Genomic DNA, 19295 nt, shown 5'->3' on the forward strand with positions numbered 1-19295 from the left:
ATCAAACTGTAAATTTAAACATAAGCAGTTTATTGTATATCAGTTATACCTCAATAAAGCTGTTTTTAGAAAGTGAAAGACTAACATCCTATTTAATGGTGAAAGGCTGATATGATAAGGAACCAAATAGAACACATAATATATGGGTTAAACAGCAAATGAGTCACTGCTTAAGAGAGAATTAGTGAGCTCCAATATAGATCTGATGTAGAATAAAAAATATGAAAGAGAGATGTGAGGATTGCATGAAAAGGTCTACATGTTTAATCAGAGCTCTAGGAGGAGAGAATGTGTAGAGTGAGGAAGAGGCAGTATTCAAAGATAATGACTGAGGAATTTTCCAGAATGATGTTAATCCCAGCATGGTGAATCCTGAGTAGCATAACTAAAATAGATCCAAGCCTAAATGTATTATGGTAAAAATGTGGAACATCAAAGACTCCCCTCCACCCCCTTCAAAAAAAGAAAAGAAAAAAAAAAAAGGAAGAAGAAGCAAACCAACCAGGGAGGATCTGCATTACCTGAAGAGGATTGATTATTGGATTGGCAGCTTACAAGCTCCCAGTAAAGGCTGGAAGGGCTGGATATGTTCAAAGCACTGAGAAGAAATAACTGTTACCAGAATTTCTATACCCAACTAATCTGTAATTCATGTGGAGCTGTGTACATCACCGCCGTGAACAGTAAGGAAGATGATGGAGAGGATGGATATTGGGTAGGCTACTGACAGTATCTGCCATGACTAAAACGAGTGGAGGAAAACCGTGGATTAAAGAAAATATTATCTATCAGAGCAAGTCAATAAATAGCATAAAGTAAGATGGGAGGAAGGATAGGAGCCAACTGAAGTCTGGCTTCTCCCAGTCCTCACTGTCATCAACACAGTTAGCTAGAAGTCTCTGTGTCATGCAGAGGTTCTCTGCAGATGTCTGCAGTGATGGAGCTGAGACACCAGGCTCCTACGGTCTACGCTTATACATCTGGTAGTTTCAAGAGGGACCTGGCCTTAAGAGTGACTTTTTTGACCCTCTTCTCCTTAACTCTTACCTTAACTTCAGAAATGTTTTCCTGGGAATTCCCCAGCAGTCCAGTGGTTAGGACTCCATGCTTTCACTGCCCAGGGCCTGGGTTCAACCCCTGGTTGGGGAACTACAATCCCACAAGCCACGCGGCATGGGCAAAAAACAAACAAAGAAACAACAGAAAGAAACGTTTTTCTATTCAGTTTGTCTTGGGATGTGTTGTCAGTAACCTTGCGACTTTAGCTCTGGGATTCTGCTTTTCTAAATTACTGCCTATATTATATTACCGCCGCATTCACCCTTATGATCTAAGATCAGAGAGTCAGCTTCAAGAATGTAGGGGTAAATGGTACTAACTAAAGTATTTATTTATGCTTAATCTTCATTGTCTCTCATATACAGGGTGGTAGTCTGTTCAGACAGCAGCATCAGCTTAACCTAAATCATAGGCAACGTTGCTGCCAAGTTGTGGTTCTAGATAAGTGGCAAGAAAAGATCACAAACACAGTTTTAGAATAGTTGGTTGACCCAGACTAAGGCTGCACAAAATACAGTTTAACTCTGTTGCATTGGACTTGTTTAGGACTGGATGATGGATAATCATAAAGTAAATTTGTTTGCTGTAAATTGAAAGAAATATAGAAGAACGAGATGTTTAAAAATACACAAGAAAATAAAAATTGACTATGTGGTTCACAGAAATTTAGCCTCACTTATTTTTTATATCTAGAGGTTCTGGGTAGTTTCCAGTATTTGAGAACTAACCAAGAGGCAGACAAACCTGTGTGGCTTATTTTTCGAGCCCGTTTTATCAGCATCAAGAATATCCCCCAGGTTTTAAGAAAGCACTATCACTATTGTCCCCTCAAAGACAAAATGTAAAGTTTAAACTTAACCTCATTTTTACAAATGAGCCAAAGTATTGTTTTCCACATAAAAGTGTTTGTGATCTAACCTAAGTTAATGTCAAATTTTTACTGAAGTTATTTTCCTTTTAATAAATAGCACTTAGGAGACCAATATATGTGTTCCATGTATAAAATATTTGGCACTTGAAATTTAGGATAAATGACAAAACAGCATTTATAAACAGCTAAATTGTCCATTCCCTCTCTCTTTTGAGGGCAAATATTTATGTAGAGCCATTGTGATTTCAGGGAGAAAAACTAAACCACCACGACCAGATTCCCCAGCCACTACACCAAACATATCTGTGAGGAAGAAAAACAAAGATGGGAAGGGTAAGTACTACCACTGTAACTTCCCTATAATACTTATGGGTCAAGTAACATTCAGATTGCTTTAAAATGTCTGCATATTTTAAGTAGAAACCACCAGCTTTTATTGAAATGGATCTTATTGCTGCCACATGCTTATAAGGTACGGTTGCCACCTTCTGTAGGAAGACTGGTAATAATGTAGTCCAAGAAGTCCATCTAGGAGATTTTCACTTACCTGTCAAAATAATCCATCCTTTCATTTAATAAAGAGCCTCTTGGAAGAATTCAGCCACATTAGGTTTTCAGTTCAGAGACACTTTATTATATTGTCTTGGAGTTTTAGTATTTTCATAACTGCTGCCCAAATTTGAAGAAAATTATTAAGGCTAATCTGCTGGCTCTTTATATAAAAAGAACAACTATTGAAAGGTTTTGTACAACTCTTTCTCAGTTTCTTAGGCGTAATAATGGTTCTTAAAGAGGCTGAAAAAAAAAACTGTCTCAAAGTGCTTTCTCCCTAAGTCATTACACATCCAATTGGCAGGATTGCTCTGTTCAGACATCTTATACGGGACTAATAAAAAGATCTATGTTAGACCCTAAAAATTATGACCATTATATCACCAGTACTAACTGAACTGTGTAGTATGTTTGTATAATTATAGATGGAACTTAAGAAGACCTTTAGTTGTGTTTTATTGTGTTCTTTCAAATGAAATTTTGGGCAGTTAAAAAGAAATTGCTTTTGTTTCAGGAAACACAATTTATCTCTGGGAGTTTTTACTGGCACTGCTCCAGGACAAAGCTACTTGTCCTAAATATATCAAGTGGACCCAGCGAGAAAAAGGCATTTTTAAATTGGTAGATTCTAAAGCAGTGTCCCGATTGTGGGGGAAGCACAAAAACAAGCCTGACATGAATTATGAGACCATGGGAAGAGCCCTCAGGTACGTGAGGCTTCCGTAGTTCACTGTGTGACCAGTAGCAGTTCCTAAATACTGAAAAGTAGGTGACTTCTAAAAAGTGTGCGGGTTAAAGAAATGGTGAATTTTATTGTTAAAGGGCTAAAACCACACTACTTATAGAAATGAGTATGTATTTACGTTGAAATCTTATTCCAATCTGGGAGAATGTTCTCCTTCCTCCCACCAAATCTTCATGCAAACGAGATATTTTATTTATGAAGGGATCAGAAAATGTTAGTTAAGCTGTCATCAGAAATTGTAAATTGACCACAAGGCTCACATGTTTTGAGTCATTAAACTTAAGTTCAGCACAAAGTAACAACTCGTAGTAATGCAGGTACTGAATAAGAGGGTGCATTTTTAAACATGAATCTCAGGTATGATGTGTAATATATTGTGTTGGAATAAATTAATGCTTCGAGCATCATAATAGCCATTGTGAAAATGTTGAACAAAGGTATCACTTAAACCCACTTTTAGTTTGTTTTTCTTGTGATCATGTCATTTAGTCTTCAGGATCTGGGTATATTTGAGAAAGATTTATTAGAAATATCAGTGACCTGAGAACTTGGTAACCTTTTTAAACCAGAACTATTTAGTTACAGTTGGCATTTTATTTTATTTTATTTTATTTTATTTTATTTTATTTTTTTTTTTTTTTGCTGTACGCGGGCCTGTCACTGCTGTGGCCTCTCCCGTTGCGGAGCACAGGCTCCGGACACACAGGCTCCGCGGCCATGGCTCGCGGGCCCAGCCGCTCCGCGGCATGTGGGATCTTCCGGGATCGGGGCACGAACCCGTGTCCCCTGCATCGGCAGGCGGACTCTCAACCACTGCGCCACCAGGGAAGCCCAGCATTTTATTTTTTAACTCACACTTTTTAAGTTCTTGATTTAATTAAAATAAATGACAGAATTTGAATCACTTCTATTTGTACATCATTAACTTTTATACAGAAAATTGTTTCAGATTTACTGAAGCAAATTTAAACAGGTTAGGGACATTATAATTACAGTAAGCTATAGAAGAGAAATAACTACCCTTCATTTAGAAAGTCTTTTCTCACCTGTTTGTTTTTAGCTTTAAACTTTTGTTTACGATTAGGAAATTTTTATTGTGTTGAATATTATTTTAGTTTATGTATAACTGAATACAATATTGATGAAATTTCTGCTTTGAATAGGTACTATTACCAAAGGGGTATTCTGGCAAAAGTAGAAGGTCAGCGCTTGGTGTATCAGTTTAAGGATATGCCGAAAGACCTTATTTATATAGATGATGAGGATCCAAGTTCCAGCATAGAGTCTTCAGATCCATCACTGTCTTCAACAACCACTTCGAGTAGGAACCAGGCAAGTCGATCGAGAGTATCTTCAGGTCCAGGGATAAAAGGAGGAGCCACTACAGTTCTAAAACCAGGGAATTCTAAAGCTGCAAAACCCAAAGATCCTGTGGAACCTGCACAGCCATCAGAGGTTCTTAGGACAATGCAGTCCACACAGACTCCATATCCTACCCAGCTCTTCCGGACTATTCATGTAGTACAGCCAGTACAAGCTGTTCCAGAAGGAGAAGCAACCAGTAGCATGCAGGACGAAACATTAAATTCTTCCGTTCAGAGTATTAGGTGAGAAAACTAAACTTACTGGTGCAGATCATTGTGCGATGTTTCTGACCAGAGTCGTCGTTAAACGTGTCAGGATTCAGAAGTGAAAATAAAAATTATATACATGTCAAGCTAGAACTCTTGGTCAACAGATGGTTTCAGCAGCGTTGCATCAGTCCTGTGATTGTATCAATGATTCCTTATTTTTATTTATTTATTTTTTTTTTTAAAGCACTCTTTTTTTATATATAAATTTACTTTATTTCTCTTTGGCTGCACTGGGTCTTTGTTGCTGCATGTGGGCTTTCTCTAGTTGCGGTGAGCGGGGGCTACTCTTCGTTGTGGTGCGCGGGCTTCTCACTGCGGTGGCTTCTCTTGTTGCCGAGCACGGGCTCTGGGTGCGTGGCTTCAGTAGTTGTGGCGCATGGGCTTAGTTGCTCCACGGCATGTGGGATCTTCCCAGACCAGGGTTCGAACCCATGTCCCCTGCATTGGCAGGCGGATTCTTAACCAGTGCATCACCAGGGAAGACCCTATACCTTACTTTTAAACTTTGACATTACTTGATGTTATTCAATCAATTTGAAACAGTTCTCTATAGCTTTGTGTAACTGAATTGATCCATATAAGAAGGTATCCACATATAAGAAAATCCAGAGAATAGTTTCAGATCTTTTTTCAAACAAAGGTAGAAGCTGTAAAAATTTAACATAAATTTACATATCATGACCCTTTGAAATGCATTGAGTTCTAAGAAATACACATTAGTCTTTGGGAAGATACTATCTTCTCAGATAGTATCCAGAATAGTTCTAAAGTTCAAACAGGTTGGAGGCCAAGAATCGAAGGTCCTCTTTTTCAGGCTTTTAGAGTGGCAGAGTTGGAAGAATAGTTTTGTGGTTTAATCAGATCAAATCTGCCTCATAACCCCAGAAAAGACATGAAACAACAAATTAGACTGCTCTATTGCAGACACTTGGGACTGGTCTTGACTGATTTAGAATGGGGAAAAGGGAGAAAGGCAGAAAATTAGATGGACATTTTCAGGTTCTGTTTTTCCATTTCTACTGCCATGAATTTCCGGAACATGAATCATAATAAAATATAGGAGCCCCTCCAAATCCAGTAAAAATGATTCTTTGATTATTTTCATTAGCTGACTTCAATCTTACAGTTGTATATTCTAGAATATAAATGCTGGGTTTTTGTTCAGTTGATCTTGAAGTATACATTACCTAGAATCAAAACAGACTTATAGACGATTCAGTCTTCCTTGTATGGTCCATTTAAACTTTTGACAAGTTTGATTTAAGAGAATTGAATTCTCTTAAATCGTTGACTTGTAAGGAATATAAAGATCACATTTTTTCCATCTTAGTTAAAGAAGTACTTATTTAACTCTATATTTTCCCTTTAATGTTTTATTTTCCTCTTAGTTCTATTGGTTACTTATGATGACGGAATATCTAATGGAAATTATGTGGTTCCTCGCATTGGTTTCTATGCTCTTTGTCATCTTATCATTGTATGTATTTGTGTTGATATGAAACATACAGTGGCCACAGCTGATCACTGGGACTCCCTTCTTGGACTGATTCAGTTGTTTTTTAGCATCTCTAATCAAAGTTTCCTTTTTAGACCTAGAGAATAAAAACAAACCAGAAGAAAAACAACAAGAGCAACAAAAACACATACCTTTAGCTCTGAAAGATAGTAAATTGTGTATTATATTGGATAGTTTATTACTCTGAATGTCAATTTCTGAGTAAGACTCACTGCCAGATATTAAAACATTGTAATTACACTCCCTACCTCTGATTTTCAAACTGTCTTTCGTGTACCTTTCAGAATCTTCATTTCCACAGTCTCAGAGTTCTGTAGACTCTCTGTCTGCTTCCTGTTTCTCCTATTTTTTTCTCTTGCAACCTACATGTTACCGATGCATATCATTATGTGATGTTTCTGACCAGAGCCATTCTTTGTTTAATGGCTCAAGAGTCAGCATTCGTGATAATGCCTTCTTGCAGCTTTTGTTAGATCTATTTTGCACACAGAATGCAGTCCAATTTCTGTAGCCTCCACTGCCAGCTCTCACTCTACTCAGAATTCCTTCCTTGCTCTCCAGCTAAAGCTTACTTCTTGCCTGTACCACATTCTGGTACATAAACCAGGTGTTTCAGGTGACTTTAATGCCTGTCTCCTGCTATACATTTAAATCTGTAGGAGCTAGATTCTATTCCTTGTCCTTTTCCTAGCACCTAACATAGTCTGACATATAACACCCCTTCATATTTATAGAATTTATTTTGAAGTAGTGTATATGATCATTCTTTATCTCCTTTTAGAATAATGAGTTCTCTAAGTGGACTACTTATAAAATGAAGAAATACAAAATTTAATTTTCAAACTTTAAGACAGTTTTTTTCTTTTCTTTTTTTTTTTTTTTTTGACCATGGTGTGTGGCTTGTGGGAGGTATCTTAGTTCCCTGACCAGGGATTGAGCCCGGGCCCATGGCAGTGAAAGCGCCAAGAACTAACCACTGGACCGGCGGGGAATTCCCGAAACACAATTTCTTCTCGTAGAAATTATTATGTATTTATATGAATGTACATATGTATCCACATACGTTCTTTTTTTTCTTATAAATTTATTTTATTTATTTATTTTTGGCTGCGTTGGGTCTTCGCTGTTGCACACGGGCCTTCTCCAGTTGCAACGAGTGGGGGCTACTCTTCCTTGTGGTGCATGGGCCTCTCATCGCAGCGGCACCCCCCATTGCAGAGCACAGGCTCCAGGTGCGCAGGCCTCAGTAGTTGCAGCTCGCAGGCTCTAGAGTGAATGCAGGCTCAGCAGCTGTGGCGCACAGGCCCAGTTGCTCCACAGCATGTGGGATCCTCCCGGACCAGGGCTCGAACCCGTGTCCCCTGCATTGGATTCCTGGCCACTATGCCACTGTGGAAGCCCCACGTACATTCTTAATCATTCATTTGACTTTAAGAAAAAATTCTTCTCTCATTTGGTTATATTTTATTTTCCTCCCCCAAATCCTACTTATTTTCATTGTAATTATCCCAACTTTTAACTATGAGAAATTCACAATATGGGAAGGTTGAAATAGTACACTGAACACCTATACCATCCACCTGGATTCACAGTTGATAGCATTTTGCCTTATTTGTTTCCTCTCTATATTTATTTATACCCTTTTTTTCCTGTTTGGCTATTTGTCAAGTCAGTTGACATCACCATGACATTTCACCCCTAAATACTTCAGTGTACACTCTTTAAAAATAGAGACATCTGGGCTTCCCTGGTGGCACAGTGGTTGGGAGTCCACCTGCCGATGCAGGGGACGCGGGTTCGTGCCCTGGTCCGGGAAGATCCCACATGCTGCAGAGTGGCTGGGCCCATTAGCCATGGCTGCTGAGCCTGCGCGTCCGGAGCCTGTGCTCTGCAACGGGAGAGGCCACAACAGTGAGAGGCCCGTGTACCGCAGAAAAAAAAAAAGAATAGAGATATCCTAAATAATCATATTATCACTCCTAAGAAAAGTAACAGAAATTCGGCTATATCTTTCTTGACTACTTTTTAATAAAATCAAAGACCTTTGAAATATTTTTTCTATAGTTGAGGGAAGGTCAAATGATTATGACTTAAATTTAGATTAATTATTAAATTAATATACAGCAAGAGCTGATACTTTCAAAGAACTCTCTATATTCATATACTTTACATATATTAATGCATAGAAAATCCTTATTGCTCAGTGACGTGTAGGTAATATTCCTGTTTTACAGTTGAGGAAACAGAGGCAAGAGAGGCCACGGAGCCTGGTCACTTCTAGTAAGTGGTGGAGATAGTGTTTTAATGCAAGCAGTTTAGTCTAAAGCAGTGAACTTAATGAGTTGCCATACTGTCAGTTAATTCACATAATCATATGAATTATCACTTACTTACAATGAAGTAGCAACATATTTTTTCTCAATTTTTTCCTTTGCTCTTTCCTTTTTATCTCACATGACTGCACGTAGAGTTATCCCTCAGTATCCTCAGGAGATTGGTTCCAGAACCCTCTTTGGAGTCCAAAACCTGAGGATGCTCAAGCCCCTTATGTAAAATGGCATAGTATATGCAAATAAGCTCCATACACCCTCCCACATACTTTAAATCATCTCTAGATTACTTATAATACCTAAAACAGTGTAAGTGCTATGTAAATAGTTGCCAGCATGTGGCAAATTCAAGTTTTGTGGTTTGGAACTTTCTGGAAATTTTTTTGGGGGGGCGTGGATATTTTCCAACAGAGAGGTTGGTGGAATCTGTGGATGTGGAGACCGTGGATATGGAAGGCCAGCTGTATCTATATTGAAATTGATTAAACTTTCCTTAATTGATTAAGGGTATGTATGCTCAGTTTTACAAATTTTAACTTTGGCTTCCCAAAAATAAACCTCTGGTAAAATATTTTCCTAAAGTTGTTACTTGGTAAACCTGCAAGTCCATATACCAACCCAGTATAACTTATTTCTCTATAATGTTTATCCAAGTACTAATAGTTTGTCTTAGGGTCTTTTAAATAAATTAGCCTCTAAAAATGTATAATGTACACATTATACATTTTAAAGCAGTGTAATGGAGTAGGAAGAATGCGGGCATAACCTTCTCGCCCTCCAGCCTTGTCAATTATTAGATGTGACGCTGGATCACATTAACTAACTATTCTGAGTCTGTTTCCTCATCCGTAAAATGAAGATGATATTATTTAAGCTTACAGGTGGTTGTAACAATTAAATGACACTTTCTGACATCTGATATTCAACAAAAGCCAAATATTATATTGTATATGTTTCTTAGCTTCAGAAAGTTTGAGGAATTTTAAATGACCAATATTGTACCAGTTGGTTACAAGCAGCTTAAGCTTTTTAAAGGTGGTTAACTGTAATATAACCTTTGTTATATAATATGAGATACACCTGACAGTTTAATCATTAACTAAGAAAAGAAATAATGTAAAATTCCTGTGTTTAGGAAAAGGCTGTGTAATATTTAATCCTTTAATCTCTGAATTTTTTATTAGTGAAAATTTATTGTTTTAGAATTTGTTCAAATAAGCTAATATATTTACATTGCAGATATCTATCTATCTATATATATATGTCTCAGTATGTATATTTTCTGGCAGATGGCAGTCAGGTGTTACTTTCTGGCAGATGGCAGTCAGGTGTTCAGGAAAGGGACATCTTTTTCTGACTTGAGTAAAAGCATTGAAAGTCTAGTGGTAGCCCTGATGAGCAATATGGAAAATTTCCAAGTACATTATTGCTCATGCCACATCTGAGAGAAGGAAAGAGGAAGGGGAGGGGTGTGTATTAAAGGTTTTTAACTCCCCACAGTTTAAAGATCTAATAGAAAGTGTTCATCTTTGGCTGAAGTTATTCAGGACTTAAGAAGTGACAGTATGTTGTAATGGTTAAGCACATAGGCTCTGCAGTTGAATGACCCCTTTTCTTATCTAACTGCTCACCTTATGCAAGCTGTTCAACTACTTTGTGCATTAATTTTTTCATATGAAAAATAGGGATAATACTTATAGGGTGGCAAGGATATACATATTTATAGATACAATCTGTGTGCTTCCTATATGCCAAGTTCTATTTTATCTATGCATACATGTACATGAACTCTTGGCATGGGAAGCCCTTGGGTCTTTTGTATTTAAAAAATGGTATCTGTCAGCTACCATTTGCAGGCTTAGATTCCACCCAGGATATCCTGATTCAGGCGGGCAGGGAAGAAGGGAGCACAGTGTATTTTGGAAAAGTGCCCTAGTTCCCGAAGTTATTCTGTATCCTTCCCACTCATCCCTTCCTGCCCAATAGTATTAGTACATCTGGCCATACCCTGCCAGCCTATTAAATCTTCATTACCTGACTCATATTCTTTTCTAGCAGTGTCCTTCAAGAGAGCTGCCGATCTCCTGCTGTAGACTACTCCTCACAGTGGTGACTATGGTGGCAAACTGAACTTGGGAATCAGTATCCTACATGTATGGGTGGGCTCCAGTTATCGTGCGTCTTTCTGCTTCCTTTGAACTTCTGAGTTGTGCTGAGTCATCTTTCCATCTAGCCCATTTGTCTTCTCCTCCAGAATTTCATTTCTCACATGTGACAGGCCACATAATTGTAACTTGCTAAAATTTACCTGTGATAGTCTCCTGGCAATAATTAACATTTGGTTTACGGGGACTAATCCAGCTCCTAGCCATTTGGAGTAGCAATCATCTCTCTTTTGTAAGATAGCTTTATAGAATCCAGAGGAAACACAGTTGAGATCCAGATGCTAAGTTTTTTCAACAGCATTTGTTTTATATTAACAATGGCCATAACTGTAAACTTCACAGCTGTGAACTTTTAAAATTAGATTGACTTATAATATCATTTATGTACTTCTTTTCTTCAATAAGTGGAATTAACAACCTTACATAAACTGGATTTTACGTTAAAGGATTTAAAAAATTTTTTTTGCGGTACGCGGGCCTCTCACTGTTGTGGCCTCTCCCGCTGCGGAGCACAGGCTCCGGACGGCAGGCTCAGCAGCCATGGCTCATGGGCCCAGCCGCTCCGCGGCATGTGGGATCTTCCTGGACCGGGGCACGAACCCATGTCCCCTGCATCAGCAGGCGGACTCTCAACCACTGTGCCACCAGGGAAGCCCACGTTAAAGGATTTTATGTTAAAATTGTATCTTTATGACTAAAATTTGTGAAAATTACTTGAGCTGAGAAAACTGCTAAAACACGCCTCTATTTTTGCCAAGGGTTGGCCTTATTTTTTGTTCTATCTGCCAGCTTAAAGAACCCTCATGAGTTAATTATATTCATGACTTGTTTTATGTAATATGAACCATGAACTCTTAAAATTCTTCTAATAATTCTGTCTCATATACATTTAAGATTGTTTTTTGTTTCAGTTAATTGAGGGTTTTCTCTCTATATATAGAAAAACAGGTTGAAAACAATTATAATCATGTGAAGTTTGGTAATTTGGTTGGGTATATTGATGACATTACCCCTCAAATATTAAAATGATAGTGAGTCCAATATGTTTATTTAAAAGTCCCTAATTTTCTTTCAGGCAGCTTATACATAACTTCCTTGGGAAACATTTTGATATCCTCCTCCCCCAACAAAATTGCTTCCCCATTTGTGTTAATATAGCACTTTGTATAGACTTATTTTTTTTCCCCACCAGATGGTATCATAGTTAATGGACTGAGAGTTTTGTGTTGGGCATTTCTGAATGTAGAGTGTTTCATGCAGGGTCTGGCACAATGTTTATGTTGTTTTGAAAATATGGGAAGGAGCATTTGAAATGAATAACTCATGTTTTGTCAAAGTGAGTTGTCAAATGTTAAGTTTTAAACAATGTAGAATATGCTAATTTCCTCACTTTTATTTCATAATCTCAATAGGACTATACAAGCTCCAGCCCAAGTTCCTGTGGTCGTATCTCCTGGGAATCAGCATTTGCACACAGTAACACTTCAGACAGTGCCAATCACAACAGTTATAGCCAGCACAGATCCATCATCAGGTGCTGGATCTCAGAAATTTATCTTACAAGCCATTCCATCGTCACAGCCCATGACAGTACTGAAAGAAAACGTTGTGCTCCAGTCGCAGAAGCCGGGCTCTCCTCCTTCCATTGTCCTGAGTCCTGCCCACGTACAGCAGGTTCTTACTAGCAATGTTCAGTCCATTTGCAATGGAACCGTCAGCGTGGCTTCATCTCCGTCCTTCAGTGCTACCACACCTGTGGTGACCTTTTCTCCTCGCAATTCACAACTGGTTACTCACCCACCTGGCACTGTAATCACTTCAGTTATCAAAGCTCAAGAAACAAAAACTCATATACAGGAAGTAGAGAAAAAGGAGGTTGAAGATAATTTGAAAGAAGGCACTGGGGAAACTGAGCAGCAGTCACAGCCTTATGTGATGGTGGTATCCAATGGATTTACCTCTCAGGTAGCTATAAAAAATGAACTGCTGGAACCCAACTCTTTCTAAGTAATATACCAAAGGAATTACAGATGGTGGTTTTTTAATTGAACATTTTCAGTTGTATGCAAACTATTGATTGATTCTAAGGTAAATTCTCCAAATGTTCCTAATTTTATAGTTACTTGTTAAAAATAATAACTTAGAGTTAATTTTGACTTTGTTAGATGAGGGGAGGAAAACCCAAGTGTTTCTTTTTGTTCTTCAAATGTTTCAGAATTCAATTGTGAAGGAACAGGCGTTTTATACTATGAAGACATTCTTTTGAGGTTTTTTTTCAGTGGCTATATCATATGCATTTTTAAAGTTTCTTTTTAAATTTTACATCATATTAGCTTTTCTGATTCTTCTGTAAATACAGTACTTAAATATGACATCAGGAAATTTATATAGGAGCTATTTTCATTCCACTTGTATAGGTTAAGTCTTGACTCTTTCAAATGCAAGACACCTATTTTATGCCTTGTTAAAATTATGATTTCACTTAGATCGACTTTAGTTTGTTGCACTGTATATTGAACTATGATTATGTAAAATATAACATTAAAAATCGAAATGTGTCCATGATATGGCTGAACCTGTTTCAGAAGCAGGACAGTATAAAAGCATCAGCCTAAGAGTGGCTCTCCTACTAACTAGTTGTGTAACCTTGGGCAAGCCACTTGATCTTTCTGGGCATCATAAGAGGAGGGATGTATTGGATTAGATTAGATGATCTCCAATTTCCTATCTAGTTCTAAATTTTATGATTCTAAGCCCTATGTTTTAAGCTTATCTCCTACTGTAAATATAGCTAAAATATTGCAGAAAAATTAATGACCCTACAAAATTCATTTTTCTGTTACCTGTTAAGATTTGCTCTGAACCTGAATTCCTCCTAAATACTTTGTTCATTAACTCTTTAGGCCACTGTGCACTGTGGTCCACTAGTAAAAAACATGTTGCTGAGTGCTAAATGATATACTGCTATTCTGAAAGAGTCAGCGTTCTTTAAGGCCCCAGAAAGCAATCAAGGCTTGGGCTAAGCTGGCTGAGTAGTCAGTTGCTATAAAAGCATAATTGCTTTATATTGTGGATATTTTTTTAATTGAGAGTGGGGGGAGGGGGAATTGCATACAAAGATATACATTATATATCCCAGTTTCTGAAATGAAATAGTTTTTAGATTACTTTTTCAACTGTAAATAATGTACATTTAATTTCACAAGAAAAATTGTTTTCTGCAAGTTTTCTAGTATAGCAAAAAGAAATTTTTGTAGATGAAAGAATCATTATGTTTAGAGGTCTAATGTTATATGTTTTCATGTTACAGAGTGAATTTGTATTTAAACAAAAATTTAAATTTTGGAATCCTCTAAACGTTTTTGTATCTTTAATTGGTTTATTATTAAATAAATCATGTAAAAATTCTGTGTTTTTGTTTTCAAGAAAATGTTCCTTAAGAACAAGTATACAGACAATGTTGCTAGTATTACAGTGTTATTAAACGTTTATATAACAGCCTCCATTAGTCAGATTAGAATTGCAGAATGTTATCCTCTCATTTTTCCTTTCTACCATGCCAAATGGCAGTTTCTGGATACAACACAATGGATTACAAAGCTCCAAAGATTAGAAAATAAAATGTTCCCAGCAATAATATTAAACACACTCTAAAAAACTAGTTATCTAATTAGAAATTAGATCAGTTAATTGTTAAACTTGGAAAACACAGAAACAGAAGAATGTAACAAAATTAAAATCTCAATCCAATATGCCTATACCCAGTAGTAACTTCCACTTATTCATTTCCTCATGTCAGTTAATATTCTTCCCAAATATGATTTTTTTTTTTTTTTTTTTTGCTATCCGCGGGCCTCTCACTGTTGTGGCCTCTTCCGTTGCGGAGCACAGGCTCCGGACGCGCAGGCTCAGTGGCCATGGCTCATGGGCCCAGCCGCTCCGCGGCATGTGGGATCTTCCCGGACCGGGGCACGAACCCGTGTCCCCTGCATCGGCAGGCGGACCCTCAATCACTGCGCCACCAGGGAAGCCCCCCAAATATGATTTTTAAAGGAGCATTCTTATCTCTGAAGATGGAGGGAAACAGAGAAGAATCTGAAGGAACAGACCTTGCGAGTTTTCTTCAGTTTACTACCCTTAGCTCATACCCTTCTGTTCCATTGTTTTTCTATGACTTTCCATTCTTCATCAAACCTAGTATAAAAATGTTCAGGCTTAACCATTTCTTTGAGTCTTCATTTCCTTATGGAGGCTCCCATGTCATGGAAAACTTAAATAAATTTGTATGCTTTTCTTCTTTAATGTCTTTGTCAGTTTGAGTTTTAGGCCCAGCCAGGGACCCTAAGAGGATCAAGGAAAAGTTTTCCTCCATTAGAACTCTAGCCATGCATCCCCTAATATAATCTCCCAATACTGAACTCCTGAACAGGGACATAACTCTTACTCAGTATGTGGCCTTTCTACATCAAATCATTGATTCAACATGTATTAAGGAAGTACCTGCAGTGTTACTGTCACTGTCCTTAACTTATAAACTTGCTGCTTTCCTCACTTTCCATTCATTCTTTTTCTTAAAAATTTCATTGAAGTATAGTTGATTTACAGTGTTAATTTCTTCTATACCGCAAAGTGACTCAGTTATAAATTTATATATTCCTTCTTTTTTTGGCCACTCGGCATGTGGGATCATGGTTCCCTGACCAGGAGCCGGACCCGCGCCCCCTGCAGTGGAAGTGTGGAGTCTTAACCACTGGACCGCCAAGGAAATCCCTATATCTTTTTCATATTCTTTTCCACTGTGGTGTGTCACAGAGTATTGAAAATAGTTCCCTGTGCTATCCAGTATGACCTTGTTGTTTAAACATGCCATATGTAATAGTTTGCCTCTGCTAATCCCAAACTCCCATTCCTTCCCTCCCCTACCCACCCCCACCGCTCCTTGGCAACCACAAGTCTGTTCTCTGTATCTGTGAGTCTGTTTTTATTTCGTAGATGTTGATTTATACCATATTTTAGATGCCACATATAAGTGATATCATATGGTATTTCTTTCTGATTTACTTCGCTTAGTATGATAATCTATAGGTCCATCCATGTTGCTGCAAATGACATTATCTCATTCTTTTTGATGGCTGAGTAATATTCCATTGTATATATGTACCACATCTTCTTTATCCATTCGTCTATCAGTGGACATTAATCCATTCATTCTTTAACCCACTGTAGTAGTACATTTGCCCTATTACCCTGAAATTACTGTTGCAAAAGTCACTAAAAAGGAATCAATTTCCATATTGCCAAATTCCTCCCCTTCTCTTTCTTGGCCTCTCCAATATTTGATAACCTTTTTTAACTCACTGTTCCTTTAACTCTCTATTGCCTTTACTTTTGTGCCCAACTCTTTCCTGTCCTCTTCCTGCCTTTATAATAATTTCTTAGTGTTCCTTTTGGGTTGCTCCAGAGACTTTTTCAAAGGTTGGAGTTCCCCCAGGTTTTATCTAAAGATCACTGTTCTCCTTCTCTGTTTTCTGCACCTTGTCCCCCTTCAGTGTGTTCTTCCCCAGTGCAACAGGGGTGCATTTAATTGTACCAAGCCATTCAGTGGTTTCTTACTATCCTCAGCTGGATTTGAGGCCCTGCATGGTTTCACCTCTCCTTGATCCCACCAGCCTTATCTTCAAATTTTACTCCAAATCATACTGTCAGATAGGATTTGGATGCTTTCAATTGCAAGGAACCAAAAAACCCTATTCAAAATTATTAATAGTACAAAATTAGAAGTCTAAAGTTCGGAGGTTTCCAGGTTTGTTAATTCAGGAGCACAGTAGTGATACTGAGCAACCAGATTTCTTCCATCTTTCTGCTTTTCTCAGTATTTTGGTTTAGTTTGCGGGATGGCTTCAGCTGTGGTGGCAAGATAGCTGCAGTAGTTCTTCTATGTTTCTGTTTATCAGTAAGGAGACCTTTCCCAGAGCACCCTGAGCAGCCATCTCTTCAGAGCTCATTGGCTAGGCTGGTCATATATACCCCTTCCTAAACCAAGTGCTGGCCAAGGAAGCAGGATTATCATAGATGACTTAGTCATGTGTTGGGGAGATGGACAGTCAAACAAAATTGGACTCCATAGCAAGGAATAAGGGAGGAATGATATAGTCTACTGTCATCTATACACAGCCTTCTTCCCATACATATACTTCCAAAAATGCTCACACCTACAGGAAGCATGATTTCTCTCCTAAAGAGAGATCAGCCGAAGTGTCATCCAGCTACTTGATCCAGTTTCACGACTAGGGTCTTCAAGGTGATTTGCAGTCCTCTGTTTCAGATCAGCTGTGGCCCCTGCTTTCTTGTCCTCCACTGCCACACCAGCATGAGCACTGGGAATAAATCTCTTTCCAAGGCTTCTCAGCTTTAGAATACATTTCTTGATGGTGTGAGTTTGATGTCCTGTCTCAGGGTCACCATTTTCCCAGTCTGGAGTAGTTGTCTTCAGTGCCTTGCATCCTTTCTTTTCCATCTGGCGGGTGATACATACTAGAGTCTGTTTTGTAGCATTCCACTTCCAAATACCAAACTGTCTTATCAGTTTGGGTTCTTGGTCGTTAGCAACAGAGATGGATTCTGGTTTTCAGCACAAAAGAAATTTTATTAGAAGAATATCATGCCGTTTACAGAATAGACAAAAAGACTAGAGAATCGGGGTCAGTCTGAGTCACACAGTTAAACAAATCGCAAAACCATATTGCACAACTGGTCCACTTGTAGCCACTGTTGCCAAGCACCTAAACACCGAGCTTTGTACCACTGTCTCTACTGCTTCAGAAATTTGAGAGAATAGAATTTGCATCTAGAGAGAATAACCAAGGTCCTTCCTTGACTCCTTGCGTTAACTAGCTACCAATTTACGTGACTGGCTGCCCAAAAGAATGACCGATGTCCTCTATCAGGGCAAATCTAGATTTTTATGGGGTACACAGTTTGGCGGTTGGATGGGTGAGGGGAACTTACTTAGGAAAAACAGAAAAGTAGAATACCAACTTAGAGGGTTTGAAGGGGCTTATGCAAATGAACAGCCCTAAACGCTGTACTTGCCAACTCTTTGAGCTCCCTTTACTTTCCAGACCTCTGCACTTGCTGTCACTCTGCTTGGCACAGTTGCTCTCATTCTATTGGCTAAATTCTATCTGTTCTTAAGGCCTCAGCTTAGACATTACTTCCTCTGAGAGCTTTCTCTGAGTTCTTAAAACTTTCCCTCTACTGTCATGGAGCCTTTTAGTTTCTCATTTGGGCACAGAAGACACTATAATAGTTGACTGCTGGTATGTGTGATTCCAACACTACATTATAAAGAGCCAAGACTGTAGTCATTTTAGTACCCTCAGTCCCTACTGTAATATCTCCACATAGTAGGTACAGTACTCCATAGTTACTAAATATGTGACTAAGCTACCTACATGTTCTCCTTACCTGTTTTTATGTTCATGTTCTCATGTTGGTAACTACCATCTGTGTGCCAATGACTATCAATTCTTACCTACAGCTCCGAGCTTGTTTTACAAATAGCTTTATAGAGCTATAATTGACATACAATAAATGGCACATATTTAAATAGAGTATAAACTCATGAAATCATCGCCATAATCAAGTAGTGAACGTACTCATGTTTGGTGAACATTAGCCTAAAAGTTTCCTTGTGCCCCTTTGTAACCACTCCCTTCCTGCTGATCTGCTGTCTACATAGATTATATTAGTTTGCATTTTCTAGTATTTTAAATAAATGGAGTCATATAACATGCGCTATTTTGGGGGGGGGTCTGGCTGCTTGCACATAGTGTTAACTTTTTTGAGATTCATCCATGTTGTAGTCTGTATCAGCATATTTTTCCTGTTATTGCTGAAAAAACTCCCTTGTTTTCTTATAGTATTCTATTACATGGATATACTACAGTTTATCCATTCACCTGTTAATGGACATTTGGGTTGTTTCTAGTCTTCAGCTGTTATCATTAAAGCTGTTAGGAATATTCCTGTACAAATCTTTATATTGGACATCTATTTTCATATCTGTTGAACAAGTACCTAAGAGTGGTCTGGCTAGGTCATACGATGGTTGTACCATCTTACATTCCCACCAGCAGTGTATGAGGCTTTCAGTTGCTCTACATCCTCTTCAACATGGTCTTTTATATTCAACATTTTTGCCACTTTAATGGGTGTGTAGTAGTATCACATTGTGGTTTTAATTTACATTTCCCTAATAACTAATGATTTTGAGCAATTTTCATGAGCTTACTTGACATCCATGTATCTTCTTTGATGAAGTGATTGTTCAGTTTTTTTTTTTTTTTGCCCATTTAAAAATTCCCTTGTTTTCTTATTACTGAGTTTTGAGAACTATATATTCTGAATGCTAGCTCTTCATC

The 19295-nt window shown here is 38.1% G+C and overlaps 1 protein-coding gene across 4 annotated transcripts in view; it reads left to right on the forward strand.

Moving 5' to 3' along the window:
- The window catches only part of ELF1 (E74 like ETS transcription factor 1), a 106297-nt gene extending 92118 nt beyond the window's left edge, over nt 1-14179 (forward strand). For all 4 annotated transcript variants that reach the window (XM_060079747.1, XM_060079746.1, XM_060079749.1 and 1 more), the window contains exons 6-9: nt 2180-2263; nt 2997-3189; nt 4391-4834; nt 12285-14179. In XM_060079747.1, the coding sequence (XP_059935730.1) occupies nt 2180-2263; nt 2997-3189; nt 4391-4834; nt 12285-12879 (1316 nt within the window). In that variant the 3' untranslated portion in view covers nt 12880-14179. The remainder of the gene's footprint in view (nt 1-2179; nt 2264-2996; nt 3190-4390; nt 4835-12284) is intronic.
- Nucleotides 14180-19295: the final 5116 nt, after the last annotated feature.

This window comes from Mesoplodon densirostris, chromosome 17 (assembly GCF_025265405.1).
Source record: "Mesoplodon densirostris isolate mMesDen1 chromosome 17, mMesDen1 primary haplotype, whole genome shotgun sequence".
In the NCBI taxonomy this organism is placed as follows: domain Eukaryota; kingdom Metazoa; phylum Chordata; class Mammalia; order Artiodactyla; family Ziphiidae; genus Mesoplodon; species Mesoplodon densirostris.